This window comes from Lynx canadensis, chromosome B1 (genome assembly GCF_007474595.2).
Source record: "Lynx canadensis isolate LIC74 chromosome B1, mLynCan4.pri.v2, whole genome shotgun sequence".
In the NCBI taxonomy this organism is placed as follows: Eukaryota; Metazoa; Chordata; class Mammalia; order Carnivora; family Felidae; genus Lynx; species Lynx canadensis.
In genome coordinates this window covers 43,440,409-43,460,480 of record NC_044306.2, presented here as the reverse complement: position 1 = coordinate 43,460,480, position 20,072 = coordinate 43,440,409, and the positions used below count along the sequence as shown (strand labels likewise).

At 34.3% G+C, this 20,072-nt stretch overlaps 1 protein-coding gene across 1 annotated transcript in view; it reads left to right on the top strand.

Moving 5' to 3' along the window:
* The window catches only part of LOC115512949 (disintegrin and metalloproteinase domain-containing protein 5-like), a 130,587-nt gene that overhangs the window by 19,307 nt on the left and 91,208 nt on the right, over nt 1–20,072 (top strand). Inside the window, exons 5-7 of the mRNA XM_030314464.1 lie at nt 135–211; nt 1,032–1,206; nt 2,084–2,149. Coding sequence (XP_030170324.1) covers nt 135–211; nt 1,032–1,206; nt 2,084–2,149 — 318 coding nt within the window. The remainder of the gene's footprint in view (nt 1–134; nt 212–1,031; nt 1,207–2,083; nt 2,150–20,072) is intronic.

Sequence of the window (20,072 nt, the reverse complement as noted above, 5' to 3'; positions counted from 1 at the left end):
TGGCACAAGTTTATTGGGTAATTGCCCATTCAGTTTGAAGTTCCAATATTGATAAAGTAATAGAAATAAATGACACATCTAGGATATCCATTTTAAAAATAAGTTATCTGTTTGTTCTTGTATATTCTTTTCAGATGGATTGCAATTATCAAGGATATGTTGCAGGTTTTCCAAATTCTCTTGTGTCACTCAACACTTGTTCAGGACTCAGGTTGTAGCCTTTTTAAAGATATTCTATTTGCTGGTATTAGATCCTGCTAGTCTATGAGTTGATTCTCTATTTATCTTTTCTAGTTTTATATTCACCTTTTTTATTTCAGTTCCCTAAGGAATGAACCAGAATTACTGATAAAATAGAATTGGTCACCTTGGAAACATTTGTCCCTGATGGAGGGCTACTTGTTGATTCTGACTGCTTGAGGCTTTGAGCAGTCTTGAGTGTAGGGAGGGTTGGTTGGTCTCTCCATACTTCTTTAGTTTTTCCAGATTTTTAATGTTTTTACTGATTTATTAATCTCCTAGAATGGTTCACAATTGTAGAATGCCTAGATCTGATAGATATTTTGGCTCTACTTCTAGCCATTTTTAGGCAGGTAATACCTTCAATTAAGCCCCCCACAAAAAAATGACTTATGGCATTAAGTGTCAGGAAAGATTAGATGTCTCAAAAAGAAGAAAGGACTTAAAACTAAGGAAGAGAGTGCCTGAAGATCTGACAGGTTGGCTTAGAAAATCTATACCCTAGGAAGGAATCCTAATCTGTTCAATCACATGGATCTATGCCACTAATGTGCTTTCTTTAGATGATCAGGATATTTCTCTTAGAATATTTGTCATATAAAGCAATAGGCATCCTGTGGTATTACTGGCCTACTTCTGAGTTTAACACTTCAGTGCATAAAGAGGTAAAGTGGAGAAACCAAGGTGACTTTAAATGTAAAAAAAAATGTATTTGGCTAAAATTCCACATTAGAATATTATAGTTTTGTTAGAATAATTTCGGACTTTGTTTTGATGATTTTAATACTCAGGGGAACATTGCAGCTTAAAAACATCTCATATGCAATTGAACCAATGGAGGCCGTATCAGGATTCGTGCACATGATTTATGAAGAAAAAAATGATAACACTAATATTCCTCTTTTAGGAGAAAATAAGACTTATAGCTATAATAACTTATATTATCACATCAGAAGGAGTTCAGAAGTAAGTGTTGACTTTTTAATTTTAACTTATTTGTTAAAACTTTGTGAAATGAAAAATACTCTCAGAGCAAAATTTAATGAGTTACAGATCTTAAGGTTATTTTACTTTTTCATGAAGTCCCTCCATGACTTTTAAAATGGGTAAAGTTCTTTGTTCAGCTTGTTAGTAGATCAAAGTATAGTGAAAACTTAGGTAATTAATCTGGGAAACAATTGTGAACATAGGAGTTAAGACACCAAAAAAAATTAATTTCACATGTAGACATTTGGATGATTAATGTAAATGGTTCCTTTTTCTCAATTAGGCTGACAAATTAGGTTAAAATATTACATGATCTGGATTTCTAAGTTAAGTCTTTGTTTCATGAGAGTTCATGAATGAATACTATTGTGGCCTACATAAGGTACATGTAAAGCAAAGTGATGAATTCTTCCACAAAGGCCTGTAAACTGCTATACCGTCATAAATAACATTCCTGGCTCTAGTGAACTGCCATTGATTATAACCTTTAGTAATGTTTTTCTAAACTTTATTGTTTGCCAAAAGTAGTTTCCTAATAATTGGTAGCAGAAAATCTGCCTATGTGGAAGACTACTATGAACATTATCACAAGGCAAGAAAGAAAAGATTTATGTTGTAAACTTAAGATTTCCAATTTCAGCTATTGCTAAAATCAAAAGATACCTGGATTCTTGTATAGCGTGGGATCTCATTGAAAATTCTTATTAACCAAAGGCACTTTTTGGACCTGGAATTTTCTGAATAGTACCTAACTTTTGTATTTGAGAACGGCTTTGTTATATAATCAGTCTCTCACTTTATCAACAGAAGGTAAATTTTTGGAAATTCCTCAGCACTCATGTTGTGTGTTTTACAGAGAACTGAATTTTTCAAGTTATACCCTCAATATCTTGAAATATATATTGTTGTGGATAAAAATCTGGTAGGTCATTTTTTATGTACTGTTATTTTTAAATGATATAACCTTTGTCTTTAACTTGATTTCAATGACATAATAAAAATTTTAAAACCACTTGTTGATAAATGTTTGTTTTTGCTTTTGCAGTTAATAACTTCTTAAAAATTGTGCATAAACCACGTTTGTTAATTCATTTATTTTATAAATAGGATCTCTAATTACTTTTGTAAAGTAATGCATTTTTCTTTTTCTTTTTTTTTTTTTAAACGTTTATTCATCTTTGAGAGACAGAGAGAGACTGAGCATGAGCGGGGAAGGGGCAGAGAGAGGGAGACACAGAATCCAAAGCAGGCTCCAGGCTCCAGGCTCGGAGCTGTCAGCACAGAGTCCAAAGTGGGGCTCAAATTTATGAACTGTGAGATTACGACTTGAGCAGAAGTCAGACACTCAACCAACTGAGCCACGCAGGCACCCCATTTTTCATTTTTTTTAAAGCTTGTCAGTCTATTTTTCTTTTCTTTTTCAAAAGAACTACATCCTTGGTGAAACCCTCAACCCTCACATCCAATAGTACTTAACTGCTTCAGCCTAATAGGATAGTCTACAAAACAAATATGCTACTTCTTCCAAGCAAAGGGAGAAAACAACTTATCTGTGGTATTCTCAATTTTAGGTAAATGAAATGATGGAAAAAACAAATGAACAAATTTTCATATTGAGGATTATGCTTCTGATCTTTGAGTTTAGGTTTTTAATTTACACAACTTAGGTGGTTAGGAGATTCTAAACTATGAGGTTACATTTTTTTCCAGGTTGGTAAGATCTGAGGCTACCTGCTGGAATCAAATAGTATTTTTCTCTGTGGGAATGCAACTTCAAACAGGATTCCCACAGATCAGTCATATATGAGCTCAAAATTCGTAAGAAAATGAGCCATCATAAATAAGGGTTAGCAAAACAAAACAAAATAATAGATTTAGATCCAGAAAGCGTTCGAATATTAAAATTTTAAGTTATAAAAATATTTTGTTCCGTAAGGGAGTCTGTTGATTCCAGAAGAGGTGGATATGAGGCAGGAGAGCTGAGCTAAGTATTGTCAGAGGTTACAAATATTGAAGTGCATTGGCTCAATAAAGAGTGGAGGGTTTTTTTGTTTGTTTGTTTGTTTTTTGTTTTTTTAGCATAACTAGGATGATCTAGTACAAAGCCAACACATATTCCAAAATCCTATTCCTACAAGATTACAAAGCAATTAGAAGTAGGAAAACAGAATTTTAAGCATAATCAACACAAAGAAGTGAATAAAAGGAAAGAAAACCATTATATCTTAAACATTTGTTTCATAAATGTGGGACAAATGTAAAAGCTAAGATTAAGATAAATTTCAAATCAAATATATAAGTAATTATATTAGGTGTAGAGGGACTAAGTACTGTAATTAAAAACCAAAGGTAAAGATTAATTAAAAGAAAGGCAAATATTATCATGCAAGACACCTGAATGCACATTTTCTATCTAAAACTGACATATCTAAAATATGGTACAAAATGAAAGTAAAAGACTTCAAAAATATATAATAAAAATGAAAATTCTAACAACTTGTTTTAACTAGATTAATATCAGACAAAGTAGACTTCAAGATAAGCATAAGTTATCTATTACTGCATAGAAAATCACTCCAAAATTTAGTGGCTTAAACCAATAACCATTTATTTGGTTGGGAGCCCAGAGACCTTTTTGGGTTTATATTAATCTCAAATCTTTTTAACTAATCTGGTAGTCTTTTATTGATACAGCTATCTTAAAAACTGTGGGCTTTCTTTCTTTTCTTTTTACAGGATTACTTTTTAGGCAGTTTCCTCACAGAGAAAATATTCTTCATTAATATTTAAAAGTGCATTAGGGATACACTTAAGAGGTATCAGCTAGTTGGTTAAGTAAAATTTCCATTGCTGTGTGGTTACCAGTGGCAGGTATGAGGATTGACTGTGGCCTTGGTGAAGTTCAGTGAGGAGTTTGCTAAGGAAGTTCCCCTGGTGCTCTTGAAATAGTCCAGCAGTGTGAAATTACCCATTTCTCTAATTGTTTTCAAGTGAATAAGTACAGAATTTATTGTGTTTCATAGTAAACTAGATTTGGCAGTTATAAGTACATAACTTGGAGTCAGATCTAGCATTGAATCCTAGTTTTCTTTATTCTTTTTTTTTATTGTGGTAAAAAGCATATGCCATTAAATTTACTATCCTAACCATTTTTAAACGTACAGTTTGGCAGTATTGAGTATATTCACATTGTTGTTCAATAGTTCTCTAGAACCTTTGTATCCTGAAAACCAAAACTCTATGCCCTTTAAACATTAATTTCCTCTGCCCATCCCAGGCCTTGGTGAACACCTTTCTACATTCAGTTGTTATGATTTTTACTACTTTAGATAATTAATATGAGTGGAATCATACAGTATTTGAACTTCTCTGACTGCTTTATTATACTTAGCATAATGTCCTCAAGATTCATCCATGTCGTAGCATGTGACAGGACATTTTTCCTTTTTAATGCTGTGTAGTATTCCATTGCATGTATATACTACATTTTTTTTTACCCAGTCCTCTGTTCATGGACATTTGGGTTTCTTCTACCTTTAGTCTATTGTGAATAATGCTGGAGGGAACATGAATGTGTAAATATCTCTTTGAGACCTTGCTTTGGATTTTTTTTTTTTGGCATATATCCAGAAGCTGGATTGTTAAAACATGTTAATTCTATGGTTAATCTATGAGGAACTGCCATACTGTTTTCTATTATTAATATTTACACTATTAAATAATTTTAAAATTGTTTTTTGTTGAGTTATAGGAATTCTTTGTATATTCTAGATACTAACTTCTTATCAGATATGTGGTTTGCAAATGCTTTCTCCCATTCTGAAGGTTGCCTTTTCACTCTGTTGATTGTTTTCTTTGAGGCACAAAAGCTAAGTTTAATGTAATCCCATTTGTTTATTTTTACTTTTGTTGCCTCTGCTTTTGGTGTGAGATCTAAGAAATCATTGTCAAATCCAATGTCCTGAAGATTTCTCCTGTGCTTTTTTTCTAGGAGTTTTATAATTTTAGGTCTTACATTTACATCTGTAATTAATTTCAGTTAACTTTTATATATGATTTAAAGTAAGGATCCAACTTCATTATTTCGCATGTAGATATACAGTTTTTCCAATGACATTTGTGAAAGACATGACCCATTTTCCACTCTGTATCTTGGCACCCATGTTAAAAATCATTTGGTCATATACTCAGGTCTTTGTTTTTGGGTGCTCTAGTCTATTCCATTGATCCACATATATGTCTTTATGCCAGTACCATATACTGTTGGTTACTTTTGCTTTGTAGTATGCTTTGAAATTAGGAGGTGAGACATTCTGGCATTCCTCTTTTAGGATGTTTTTTCTATTTCTTCAAAATAGGCCATTGGGATTTTGATAGCGATTGCATTGAATCTGTAGATAGCTTTGGCTAATTTGGGTATTTTAACGCTATGAAGTCTTCTAACTCACAAACATGAGATATCTTTCCATTTGTTTGTATATTCTTTGATTTCTTTTACCAGTGTCTTTAGTTTTCATTGTGCAAATACTTCACTTCATTGGTTAAGTCTGTTATTAAGTATCTCTTCCTTTTTGATGCTATAGTAAAAGGGAACATTTTCTTGATTCCTTTTTGTGATTGGTCATGGTAGTATATTGGAACAACTGATTTTTGTGTGCTGATTTTATATCCTGTAACTGCTGAAATTGTTTCCTAGCTTTAACAAAAAAATTTTTTGGTAGAATCTATAGGGTTTTCTATGTATAAGATCATATTGGTGAACAGAGATAATTTTACTTATTTATTTCTAATTTGAATACCTTTTTTTCTTTGACTTCTCTGATTGCTATAGTTAGGACCTCTAATACTATGTTGAATAGTGTGGTGAGGGTGTGCATGGTTGACTTGTTCCTGTTCTTAGAAAAAAAGCTGTCAGTCTTTCACTGTTGAGAGTAATATTAGCTGTGATCATATATGGCTTTTATTATGTTGAAGTACTTTCCTTATATTATTAGTTTGTTGGGTGTTTTTGTCATGAAATAGTGCTGAATTTTGACACTATTTTTGGCATCAGTTGAAATGATCATGTGGGTTTTTTTGTCCTTCATTTTGTTAATGTGTAGTATTACATTGATTTTTTGATGTGTTGAACCATTCTTACATTCCAGGTATAAACCCCACTTGGTAATAGTGAATGATCCTTTTATTAGCTGTTGAATTCATTTTGTTGAAAGAATACCATTTTGATGGTATTTTACTAATGATTTTTGCTTCAATATTCACCAAAGATATTGGTTTCTATTTTTCTTTCCTTGCAGTGTCTTTATCTGGCTTTGGTATCGGGATAATGCTGACCTCACAGAATGAGTTTGGAAGTTTTCTTGCCTCTGTAATTCTTAGAAAGAGCTTGAGGAGGATTAGCGTTAATTTTTCTTTAAATGTTTGGTAGAATTCTCTAGTGAATTCATTTGGTCCTGAGCTTTGTTTTGAGAATTTTTTGTGGATTTTCCAGTTTCCCTTCTATTGATTTATAGTTTCATTTTATTGTGGTCAGAGAGCATACATGGTATTGTTTCTGTCTTCTTAAATTTGTTAAGCCTTGTTTTGTGGCCTAACATGTAGTCTATTTTGCAAATTGCTCAATGTGTCCTTTAGAAGAATGTATATGCTACTGTTAAGTGTTCTGTATATGTCTGTTAGGTCAACTGGTTTATAAAAAGTCTTCTTTTTCCTTATTGATTTGTCTGGTTGTTCTAGCTATAACTTGATCATGATGAATGATATTTTAATGTGCTGCTGAATTTGGTTTGCTAGTCTTTTATTGACAATTTTCCATCAATGTTCATCGGGAATATTGGCCTGTACTTTTCTTTCTTGTAGCATCTTTTTCTGGCTTTGCTATCAGGGTAATGCTGGCTTCATAAAATGACTTTGGGCGTATTCCAACATCTTTGATTTTTTTTTTTTTTTGGCAGATTTTGAGAAGAATTGGTGTTACTTATTTAACTATTTGGTAAAATTCACCAGTGAGGTCCTCTAGTCCTGAGCTTTTCTTCATTGGGACATTAAAAAAAATATTAATTCAATTTCCTTCCTAGTAATTGCTCTATTCATTTATTTCTTCTTGATTAAGTCTTGGTGGGTTGTATTTTTTTTTATTGAAGTATAGTTGACATACAATGCTATGTTAGTTTCAGATATATAACATAGGTATTGGACAATTTTATATATTACACAGTACTCACTACGTTAAGTGTAGTTACCATCTGTCACCATACAAAGCTATTATAGTACTATTGACTATATTTATGTTGTGTTTTCATCCCCATGACTTATTTTATAAATGGAATTTTATACCTCTTAATCTGCTTCTTGTACTCTGCCCATCTACTTGACCCTCCTCCTTTTTTTTCAGTTTTGTTCTCTGTATTTATGAGTCTATTTATGTTTTTGTTTATTTGTTCATTTATTTTTGATTTTAGATTCCTCATATGAATGAAATCATGTAGTATTTGTCTTTCTCTGTCTGACTTATTTCACTTAGTATTATATCCTGTAGGTCTACCCATGTTGTCATGAATAGCAAGATTTCATTGTTGTTGTTTTTTTAATGACTGAATAATATTCCATTGTTTATATATACCACATCTTCTTTATCCATTCATCTTTCAATGGACATTTGGGTTGCTTCCATATCTTAGCTATTGTAAATAATGCTGCAATGAACATAAGAGTGCATATGTGTTTTCAAATTAGTGGTTTCATTTTTTCTGGCTAAATAATCAGCAGTGGAATTACTAGATTATAATTGGTATTTCTGTTTATAATTTTTTGAGAAACAGCCATACTGTTTTGCAGAGTGGCTGCATCAATTTACATCTTTTCAGGTTCTTTGCTGTTTTTAAATCAGATTATTTGTTTTTTGATGTTGAGGTGTGTGATTTCTTTATACATTTTGGATATTAACCCCTTATTGGATATATCATTTGCAATTATCTTTTATATTTTAGTAGGTTGCCTCTTCTTTTTGGTAATGGTTTCCTTTGTTACCTTCGTATTTTGATACGATCCAAAAACTGTATTTTTGCTTTTGTTTCACTTTCCTGGGAGACATATATAGAAATATGTTGCTAAGGTTGATATCCAGAGATTACTGCCTATATTTTTTTTCCAGGAGTTTTGTAATTTCATGCCTTACATTTAAGTCTTTAATATTTTTGAGTTTATTTTTGTATATTTTTATTTATGTATATGGTGTAAGAAAGTGGCCTAGTTTCTTTCTTTTTTAAAAACAAATGTTTATTTTGTGAATGTGAGCATGAGCAGGGAAGGGGCAAGCAAGGGAGAGAGAGAATCCCAAGCAGGCTCCATGCTGTCAGCACTGAGCCCAATCTCAGCCCAATCTCACGAACCGTGAAATCATGTCCTGAGCTAAGATCAAGAGTTGTATGCTTAACCAACTTCGCTACCCAGGCACCCCAAAAGTGGTCTAGTTTCACTCCTTTTTCATGTAGCTGTCTAGTTTTAGAAATTATTGACTGAGGAAACTGCTTTTTCCCTGTTGCATATTCTTGCCTTTTGTGTTGTAGATTAATTGACCGTATAATTATGGGTTTATTTCTGGGTTTTCTTTTCTGTTCCATTGATCTACAGGTCTGTTTTTGTTCCAATACCATACTGTTTTGATTACTATAGCTTTGTAGTATAGCTTTAAATCTGGGGTTGTGATACATCCATCTTTGTTCTTTTTTCTCAAGATTGCTTTGGCTGTTTGGAGTGTTTTGTGGTTCCAGACAAATATTATTTGTTCTAGTACTGTAAAAAATATTATTGGTAATTTGATAGGGATTCCATTGAATCTGTAGGTTGTTTTGGGTAGTATGGACATTTCAGCAATATTAATTCTTCTAGTCCAAGAGCATGGTATGGTATATCTTTCTATTTATTTGTGTCATCTTCAATATCTTCATCAGTGTCTTACAGTTTTCAGAGTACAGGTCTTTCTCTTATCCTTAAGTAGTTTGTTATTCTTTCCCCAAGTTTTCATTTAAATTGCAGTTAGTTAACTTATCAGTGTAATATTAGTTTCAGGTGTAGAATTCAGTGATTCATTACTTACATACAACACTCAGTGCTCATCACAACCAGTGCCCTCCTTAATGCACATCACCAGTTTAACCCATCCCCACACCAACCTCCCCTCCAGCAACCCTAGTTTGTTGTCTGTACTTAAGAGTCTGTTTTATGGTTTGTCTTTCTCTTTTTTCCTATGTTTATTTGTTTTGTTTGTTAAATTCCATGTGAGTGAAGTCATAAGGTATTTGTCATTCTCTGACTGACTTATTTAGCTTAGCACAATACATTTTAGCTCCATCCATGTCATTGCAAATTAATGATTTGCATAAAATAAATAAATAATGATATTTTATGGCTGAGTAATATTCCATTATACATCTGTACCACATCTTCTTTATCCATTCATCATTCAGTGGACATTTGGGCTCTTTCCATAATTTGGCTATTGTTGATAATTCTGCTATAAAGATCAGGATGCTTGTGTCCCTTCAAATAAGTATTTTTGTATCCTTTGGTTAAATACCTAGTAGCGCAATTGCTGGATTGTAGGGTAGTACTATTTTTAACTTTTTGAGGAATCTATTACTGTTTTCCAGAGTGGCTGCATTAGTTTGCATTCCCACCAACATTGCAACAGGGTTCCCCTTTCTCCACATTCTCACCAATATCTGTTGTTTCTTATGTTATTAATTTTAGCCACTCTGACAGATATGAGATGGTATCTCATCGTGGTTTTGATATGTATTTCCATGATGACGAGCAATGTTGAGCATCATTCATGTGGCTGTTAGCCATCTGTATGTCTTCTTTGGAAAATGTCTATTCATGTCCTCTACTCATTTCTTAACTGGGTTGTTTCTTGGGTGTTGAATTTGATAAGTTCTTATAGATTTTGGATACTAACCCTTTATCATATATGTCATTTGCACATATCTTCTCCCATTCTCTAGGTTGCCTTTTAATTTTGTTGATCGTTTCCTTTACTGTGCAAAACGTTTTTATCTTAATGAAGTCTCAGTAGTTCATTTTTGCTTTTGTTTCCCTTGCTTCTGGAGACATATCTGGTAAGAAGTTGCTGTGGCTGATGTCATAGAGGTTGCTGCCTGTGTTCTCTAGGATTTTGATGATTTCCTGTCTCACATTTAGGTCTTTCATCCATTGTGAATTTACTTGTCTGTATGGTATAAGAAAATGGTCTAGTTTCATTCTTCTGCATGTCATTGTCCAGTTTTCCCAACACCATTTGTTGAAGAGGCTGTCTTTTTTTCTGTTGTGTAGAAGATGAGTTGACAATATAGTTGTAGGTCCATTTCTGGGTTTTCTATTCTATTCCTTTGATCTCTCTGTCTGTTTTTGTGTCAGTGCCATACTGTATTGATCACTATATCTTTGTAATATAATTGTAATATAAGTAATATAAGTTGAAGTCTGGAATTGTGATGCCTCCAGCTTTGCTTTTCTTTTTCAAGATTGCTTTGTGGTTCCATACAAACTTTAGGATTATTTGTTTTAGCTGTGTGAAAAATGCTGTTGGTATTTTGATAGGCATTACAATAAATGGGTAGATTGCTTTGGGTGGTATAGACATTTAACAATGTTAACTCTTCATCTTTCCTATTTTGAATGACAGCCTTGCTGGATAAAGTATTCTTGGCTGCATATTTTTCCCATTCAGGATGTTGAATATATCATGCTACTCCCTTCTGGCCTGCCACATTTCTCTGGGGAGATCAGGTACTAACCTTATTTGTCTTCCCTTATAAGTTAGTGACTTCTTTTGTCTTTCTGATTTTAGGAATTTTTTCCTTTTCTCTATGTTTTGCAAATGTAACTATGATGTCTTAGTGTTGGCGTGCTTTTATTGATTTGTATGGGAGTTCTCCTGGATTTGAATGTCTGTTTTCTTTCCCAGATTAGGGGTGTTTTCAGCTGTAATTTCTTCAAATACCCCTCTGTCCCCTTTTCTGTGTCTTCATCTTCTGAGACACTTATAATAAGAATGTTATTATGCTTTATGTAGTTACTGTATTCCCTAAATCTATATTTGTGATCTAATATTTTTCTTTCCCTCTTCATTTCAGCTTCATTATTTTCCATAATTTTGTCTTTATATCACTTATTCATTCATCTGCTTCTTCCATTCTTATGGTCTTTACTTCCTGGAAGTTCTGAATCTTGGTTATTGCACTTCTCTTTTTGGCTTACTTTTTAGGTCTTTTATCTCTGTGGTAAGGGATTACCTGGTGTCTTCTATGTTTTTATCAAGCCCAGCTAGTATCCTCATGATTGTTGCTTTAGATTTTCCATGAGTAAACATGGAAACAAATATAAGTGGAGTAAACAAATATAAGTGGGAGTATTTGGACCTTGTTTACTGTGTGGCAAGTTTAACTAGGTGTGCTCTGGTCTGCTTGTTTAAAGAGACTTGATGCTATTTGCATTAGAGCTGAAGCTTTGCATAACTCATGGTGCATTGGGTGGTGTTTGTGCTGGCCTTCTGGGAGAGGGGACTGCTGCTCTGATTCTCAGGCACATTTGCCCAAGAAAAACAGCATCTGTAGAGTGCAGAGGGCTGGGGCTTGGTGTAAGTAGTTTAGGCCACCATTTTTGGCACAGTGCTGGTTACTGAAGTTAGTTTATGCTAAGGTGTGGGGAAGGCAAATGGCTCCACCCAGCTTCCTTGTTTCCAGAGAGGGAAGTTCGTGCCTGCTGCTTTCTGGGAAGCCCTTCCAGAAGAGTGAATAACCTCTTTTGGTGTATCCCAGGCATGCTTCAGATTGTTGCCTTTACACTGTCTGTGTCCAGGCTGCCTGCCTGCCTGGCAGTGCAGTACACCGTGGGCTCTATTGAAGGCAGGCTGGCTGAGTTTTAAAACTGCACACTTTAGGGGCTTAGTATTGTGGGGACATATACTGGTTCTCTGGGGGAGGGTCTCACCATGCTGGGACTGATGCAGGTTTGATACAGAATGGAAGTTGCACCAAAGCTCATGAGTGTTGAGTTTGGAGTAAAACACATCAAAGAGCCAGTGTCCAGGTTAGCTGCCTTCAGCAGGTATCTCTGCATCCCTACTGAGGGGTGAGGGAGGGAAATGTTGCCTGCTGACTCTTTTGTCCCCAGAGAGACAGTGCCACCTCTCCCATATGTACTCCAACAAGGGGAAACTGTCTCTCACAGGGGGACAGGGTATCTGTCTGTCCCAGGGGATCCTCAGATTGCACTATCTGTCCCTCTTCTATCTGCCTTTGTTCTCCATATGAGCAGTGCAGCACTCTCAGGGCTCCACACTGGCCATTCTGTGGACCTCTAAAACTCTAGTCTTTGAGCCCTGCTGGGTGTAAAAACACAAAAATCAGCCCCTCTTGTTTTCCCACTCAGTGGCTTTAGAGAAATGTTTTCCTTGTGCAACCCTCTATGCACTCCTCTCTCGCTCTCTCTCTTCTTCTCTCTCTCTCTTTCTCTTTCTAAATCTCACCTCTGTCTGTGATCAGGGATCCCTCCCCTGCACAGAACTCGTGATCTGTTTCCCTCAAACTAATATGCTGTTAGTCTATTTGGTCGATCTTTAGGGTTTTCTCCAGAGATTATCATGTCTTCTGCAAATAGTGACAGTCTTACTTCTTCCTTACCAATTTGGATGCTTTTTATTTCTTTTTTTTTTTTTATCTGATTGCTGTGGCTAGGACCTCCAGTGCTCTGTTTATTAAAAGTGGCAAGAATGGACGTCTTTGTCTTGTTTCTGATGTTAGAAAAAATCTTTCAGTTTTTCATCGAGTCTGACAATAGCTGTGAGTTTTCATATTTGGTCTTTATTATGTTGAGGTATGTTCCCTCTAATCACACTTTTCTGAGAGTTTCTATCATTAATGTTGAATTTTGTCATGTGCTTTTTCTTCATCTATTAGAATATTGTATGGTTTTTATCTTTCATTTTGTTAATGTAGTGTGTCATGCTGATTGATTTGATTTGTAGATCAACCACCCTTTTACCACTGTAATAAATCCCATTTGATTATGGTGAGTGATCCTTCTAATGTATTCTTGAATTCAGTTTGCTAATATTTGTTGAAGATTTTTGCATCTAAATTCATCAGGGATATTGACCTGTAGTTTTTTATTTTTGTAATGTCTTTTGCTGGTTTTGATAGTAGGATAATGCCAGCCTTGAAGAATGAATTTAGAAGTATCCTTTTTCTTCTAGTTTTTAGAATAGTTTGAAAAGGAAAGGTATTAAATCTTTCAGTATTTGATAGAATTCACCTGTGAAGCCATCTGGTCTTTGACTTTTGTATGCTGGAAGTTTTGATTATTGAGTCAATTTCATTACCAGCAATTGGTTTATTCGGATTTTGTATTTCTTCCTAATTCAGTTTTGGAAGATTGTATGCTTCTAGTTATTTATCCGGTTTTTCTAGGTTGTCAGATTTGTTGGCACATAACTTTGTAGTAGTCACTTATAATCCTATGTATTTCTATGGTGTAAGTTATTTCTCTTTATTTCTGATTTTGTTTGAGTCCTCTCTCTTTTTTTCTTAATGAGTCTGACTAAAGCTTTATCAATTTTGTTTATCTTTTTAGGCTCTTTGTTTCATTGATCTTTTTCTTTAAGTGTTTATTTCATTTATTTATGTTCTGATCTTTATTATTACCTTAGTTCACCTAGTTTTGGGCTTTGTTCTTTTTTCCTTTAGGTGTAAGGATAGATTGTTTATTTGAAATTTTTCTTGTGTCTTGAGGTATGACTGCATTACTATAAACTTCATTCTTTTATGGCTCTTGACTGTGCATGAAAAATTTTGAATCACTGGGTTTCCATTTTCATTTGTCTCCAGGTATTTTTAAAAATTTCCTCTTTGTTGGGGCACCTGAGTGCCTCAGTTGGTTAACTATCTGACTCTTGATTTCAGTTCAGGTCATGATCTTGTGGTTCCTGAGTTTGAGCCCTGTGTTGGGCTCCAGGCTCACAGTGTGGAGCCTGCTTTGGATTCTCTCTCTCCATCTCTCTCATCCCCTTTCCCTACTTGTGTGCTCTTTCTCTCTCTGTCTCTCCAAATGAATAGACAAACCTAAAAAAATTTCTTATTTGTTTTCTTCATTGAAACATTTGGTACTTCCTAGAAATTTAGTAAGCCTCTATGCCTTTTTGTTTTTCCAGTTTTTTCTTGTAATTGATTTCCACTTTTATGCCATTGTGATCATAAATGACACTTTATGTATAATTTTAGTCTTCTTAAATTTATTAATACTTGGTTTTTTTCCTAACATTTGATTTATCCTGGAGAATTTTCCATGTGCTCTTGAAAAGTATGTATTTGCTGGTTTTGGATTAAATATTCTGTACGTATCTGTTAATGTCTATGTGTAGGTTATATGGTCAAACATGTCATTCAAAGTCACTGTTCCCTTATTGACTTTTTACCTGGATGATCTATCCATTGATGTAAGTGGGGTGTTCAAGAATCCTGTTATTATTGTATTACTGTAAAATTCTCCCCTTGTGTCTGTTAATACCTGCTTTATATATTTAGGTGCTTCTATTTTGAGTGCACAGATATTTACAATTGTTATGTCCTTCTGTTGGATTGAACCCTTTATCATTATGTAACACCCTTCTTTGTGTTTTGTTAGTCTTTGTTTTAATGTCTGTTTTGTCTGATGTAAGTATTGTGACCCTGGCTTTTTCTTCACTTCCATCTGCATAGAATATCTTTTTCATCCCTTCACTTTCAGTCCGTATGTGTTTTCAAGTCTAACACAAGTCTTTTCTAGGCAACCTATAAAAAAAACCCTGTCAACCAAGAATATTATGACTGGACAAGCTGTCCTTGTCCTTCAGAAATGAAGCAGTGATAAAAACTTTCTTAAACAAAAGCTGAGGGAATGTATTATGACTAGACCTGACATACAAGAAATGATAAAGAGTTCCTTGAGTATCATTGGAAACACACTAATTAGTGTAGCATTATAAAAACATATGAAGGTAGTATATAAAAATATCTGGTAATGATAAATATATACTCAAAGTCAGATTTCCCAATGGTGATGTGTAATCACTAACAGTTTAGTTTAAAAATGAAAAACAAACATATCAGAAATAACTATAACAAAAATGCTTTTATTGGATACATAATATTAAAAATGTGTAAAGTGTAACATCAACAGCCTAAACTTCAAAGGAGAGAAGTAAAAGTATAAAGTTTAGGGATTTTATGAAAATCAAATTGTTATCAGTTTAAAATAGGATGTTAAAATTTTTACATACTTTATGTAAACTTCATGGTAACTACAGGGGAAAAGCATGTAGTAATTACACAAAAGAACATGACAAAGAGGTCAAAGCATACTGATACCAAAAGTTATCAAATTAGAAAAGAAGACAGGAGAATAAGAAGCAAGGAACAGTGTATTTATAAAATAGCCAGACTGCCATTAATAAGAGGCCAGTAGTAAGTCCTTACCTATCAATAATTACCTTAAATGTAAGTAGATTAAATTCTCCAATCAAAAGACATAGAATGCCCGAATGGATTTAAAAAAAAAATCCAAGGATATTCTGCATACAAGTAACTTGCTTTAGCTTTAAACACATAGACCTACTGAAAAGATAGAAAAAGAAATTTGAAGTTAATGGTAACCCAAAACACAAGCAGGGTTATCAACATTATATCAGACAAAATAGAATTTAAACTAAAAATAGTAAAAATAGACAAAGAAGTTCATTATATAATAATAAAGGAGCCTATCTTCATTTTGTTAATGCATTGTTTTCTTAATTTTAATTGTCTCTATGTTCTTGTGGTTTACTAACTTCTTTAAGGTGATTACTCTAAATTCTATGACAGTTTATAGGTCTCTATTTCATTGTGGTCAGTAATTGGAGCTCTATTAGTTTCCTTTGGTGGTGTCAAGTTTTCCTGATTTTTCATGATCCTTGATTCCTTATGTCAGTATCTGCCAATTTAAATAAGTGGTATTATTTTCTAGATTTTACAGGTTTGGTTTGGCAGAGATAGTAATTCACCATTCAGCTTAAATTGAACTCTGGGTGTGTCAGCTGGTATCATCCTTGGTCAGGTGGTGTTTGCTATCAATGTCAGTTTTGGGGTGAGACTACTGATTAAGCTCTGAGGTTGAGGGTAGGTGCTGCTGGATAGGAATACTGGCTTAGTTCCTTGACCAAGTGAGGCTGTAGGATAGGTTCTGCAGTTGCCTGGATTATCTACTCCTGAAATCTAAGACTTCAGGACTAGGTCCATACTCAGCAGTAGTCAGGGTTATGAATTACATTCTTGTCCTGGTGTGGCAGCAGAACAAGCCCCATGGCTTCCACACTAATGTTTGTGGACCCAAGTTAGGCAGCACTACACACTGAATTCTCTGGCCAGATGGGACTATTTGTTTTGCTCTGCAGATGTGGAAGGGCACAGACTATGTTTTCTGTTTAAGTGCTACTGTAAGCAGGGCTATAGGATGCACTATGTAGCATCCTACATGCTCTGGTAGGTTCCTGGGTGGGTGGGATAAAGTTGTATTCCACAGTGTGCTGAGATATGAATTAGTTTCCATGCCTGGTACTATCCTCAATAGAGAACACGGTTCTGGCCTGTCTCTTGCTTGGGAATCAAATTAAGCAGAACTATGTACTAAATCCCTGGCCTGACAGGCCACCATCCTACCTGTGCAAATGGGTAGGACTACCAGCTGGGCTTTCTGTTTGAGTGTTGTAATTGGAGTTGCAAGATGGGATACACAGATTCCTCAAACTCTGATTAGGTTTCCTGCTCAGATGGGCTGGAGACTGTACTTGGCTTTGGGAAGGTCTATGAAGTAGTTTTCATGACTGATTTTGGCTGCAGAACAGGCCCTCAAATAGAATGTTCTTTCTTTGTGGATCAAATCAGACAGAATTGCATCCTCAGCTCCTTGGCCAATGAGGACAGGACCATCATCTTGGCTCTGTAGATGCAGAGGCACTTGATAGGCTCTCCGTTGAAGTGTCTCTGTAATTGAGGCTGCAGAGTGAGCTACCAAGATTTCTGGGAACTCTAGTTAGGTTTTATTGTTGGCAGGGTTGGATGGAAGCTGTACTCAGCAATGGGCAAGGCTACAGATTGGCTTCACTATCTGGGAATATTATGTATTCAACATTATATATTAAATATCATTAGACATGATATATAGATTAAATATATACAATATATTTAATATTATTGAATTAATGTTAAGTTTCTTGCACACAGGTGAAAATCCTTATTCTTAAGAACTCCATGCTGAAGTGTTTGCAATTTAATATCAAATAGTCTAGCAAAATGAACAATGAATGCCCAGACCCACATCCATAGACACATATGATAAAGATATATATAAAGAAGTGTGTCTAATAGTAGATTAATCTAGGTGAAGGATAAATGGGTAGTCTTTGAATTTTAAATTTTCTGTAGGTTGAATTTTGTCACCATAAAAAGTAAGTGGTATTATCAAAATTAATGACTCCTTAGAATGGCTGAATTTTATTGTATGTAAATTATACCTCAATAAAGTTGTCCTAAAAATTTTGGGTTAGAGTAACAACAAACAAACATTCATTTCAAGAAAATTATTTACACAGATTTTATCACTAAGTCAAAAAGAAAGAGAAATGCACTATTTCCTCTAATGACTTGGTAGGGTATTGGGTTTCATCATTTACATGATCATATTCAGCAAATTCCTAGTGAGAATTTATATTAAGCATTTCAAAAAAACAGTTGAATCCTAATAAGTCTTAAAATTTTTTTTATTGTCACCTCACAAGGGGTTGAGGTCTTCTTATGTAGGTAAGTCCAGTTGATAAAAATGGAGAAACTTTTTTTACAATATTTAAATATATCTGAATATACAATCTTGAATGTATAACTTGGAAATCAGCACCAAAATATTCTCAGATAATATAGAAAGAGTCAAAAGAAAATACCATGAGGACATGAATAAGAAAAAGAAAATTATAGGTCAGCTTTATTGATTACAATATTGTGAGTGTGATAAATATCCCTTTTAAAGTACAGAGAATCTCAGGTTATGTGACATTTATGAGACAGCTTAAACAAAATGGAAGTGTTAGGTATAAAACTTTTTTAATGTTTTATTGTTTTAATTTTATTCATTTATTTTTGAGAGAGAGAGAGAGAGCAGGGAAGGGGCAGAGAGAGAAGGAGAGAGAGAGAATCCCAAGCAGGCTCCATGCTGCCAGTGCAGAGCTTGATGCAGGGCCCGATTCAATGAACTGTGAGATCCTGACCTGAGTTGAAATCAAGAGTCAAGGTGACTCAACTGACTGAGCCACCCAGGCACCCCATTTTTTAAATGCTTTTTGTAAGTATAAAACATCATTATTATTATTTATTATTTTTTATGTATAGAACATTTTTTAAAAGACCATCAAAAATATGCCAGGATTGGCAATCAAAAGATAATGAAGATGGTATTACTAACAGATAAAGTAAAATTTAAGATACTTAAAGTAGAAGAATGAGGATATTTTATATTGAAAGCTATAATTCAAATTAAAGAGGCATTTCTTTTTTTTAATTTTTTTTAATGTTTATTTACTTTTGAGAGAGAGAGACGGAGCACAAGTGGAGGGGGGCAGAGAGAGAGACACACACACAGAATCCGAAGCAGGCTCCAGGCTCCAAGTTGTCAGCATAGAGCCCATCATGGGGCTTGAACCCACAAACCATGAGATCATGACCTGAGCTGAAGTCAGATGCTTAACGAACTGAACCATCTAGGCACCCCTAACAAAGCATTTCTAATGATGAATACTTAGTTGACGAGTTATGAAGAAACTATAAAAACAAAACCTCTGGAAATATTCAGAAGAAAGTAATAAATGTCAAAACTATAGTGGAGCACATTAAGGCATTTTTCTTAGCCTCTAACAGATAGAAAAAAATTTTAACATACAAAGATCAAATTATTTATCAACCAGCTTTACTTAACACTTAACCTTTGTACCTTATGAGTGAATGACACATACATTCAATGGTAGTCATTTCTAGGTCACAGGGAAAACACCAGTAATTTTGTAAAACTAAAAGCTGATACGCCAAAACTCCATCATAATACACTAAAACAATAAGGAATAAAAAGAGATATAATAATAGAATGAAAAATTTTAAATACTACCATAAGTGACTTTTTCAAGGTGGAAACACAAAACTATATAGGGTATTTAGAAATTAATGAATTCCATACAATATTTAAAAATTTTGGAGCATATGTATCAGTCACGGCAAACTTGGTGGCACTATGATAAAAAAAATCCTAATGGCTAAACACAGTTTATTTTTTTTCATGCAACATCAGCTATGGGTCTGGGTGGCTCTTTGGGCAGCTGTCTTCCATGTGTTGGCTCAGCATTCCAGAATGTTTAGGTTTTTTGGCATTTCTACGTTGATAGTTTTTTTTTCTCCCATTTTCTAAGTCAATAGAAGAACAGACCAGACAGACATGAGCCACAGTAGGGAAATACTTTCTCTCAGAAGTGACATTTATCACTTTTGTCCTCATTCCATCGTCCAAAGTGAACTGGCCTGCTTATATTTAAAAAGGAAGCATTCCTGGACTAGAAGAGAGCTGAATATTGGTTAAGAGGGAGAATGCCTACCACAGAGAATTGTACCAAGACTTAAGTTCTAAAACTGTAAAGCAAGAGGAATGTGAGGCAAGCAGGCAATAGTTAATAAGTTGAGCCACAGGAACATTAAAATGAATAAGTAAATCTAAGAGCTGGTTATTGAAAACAAAAA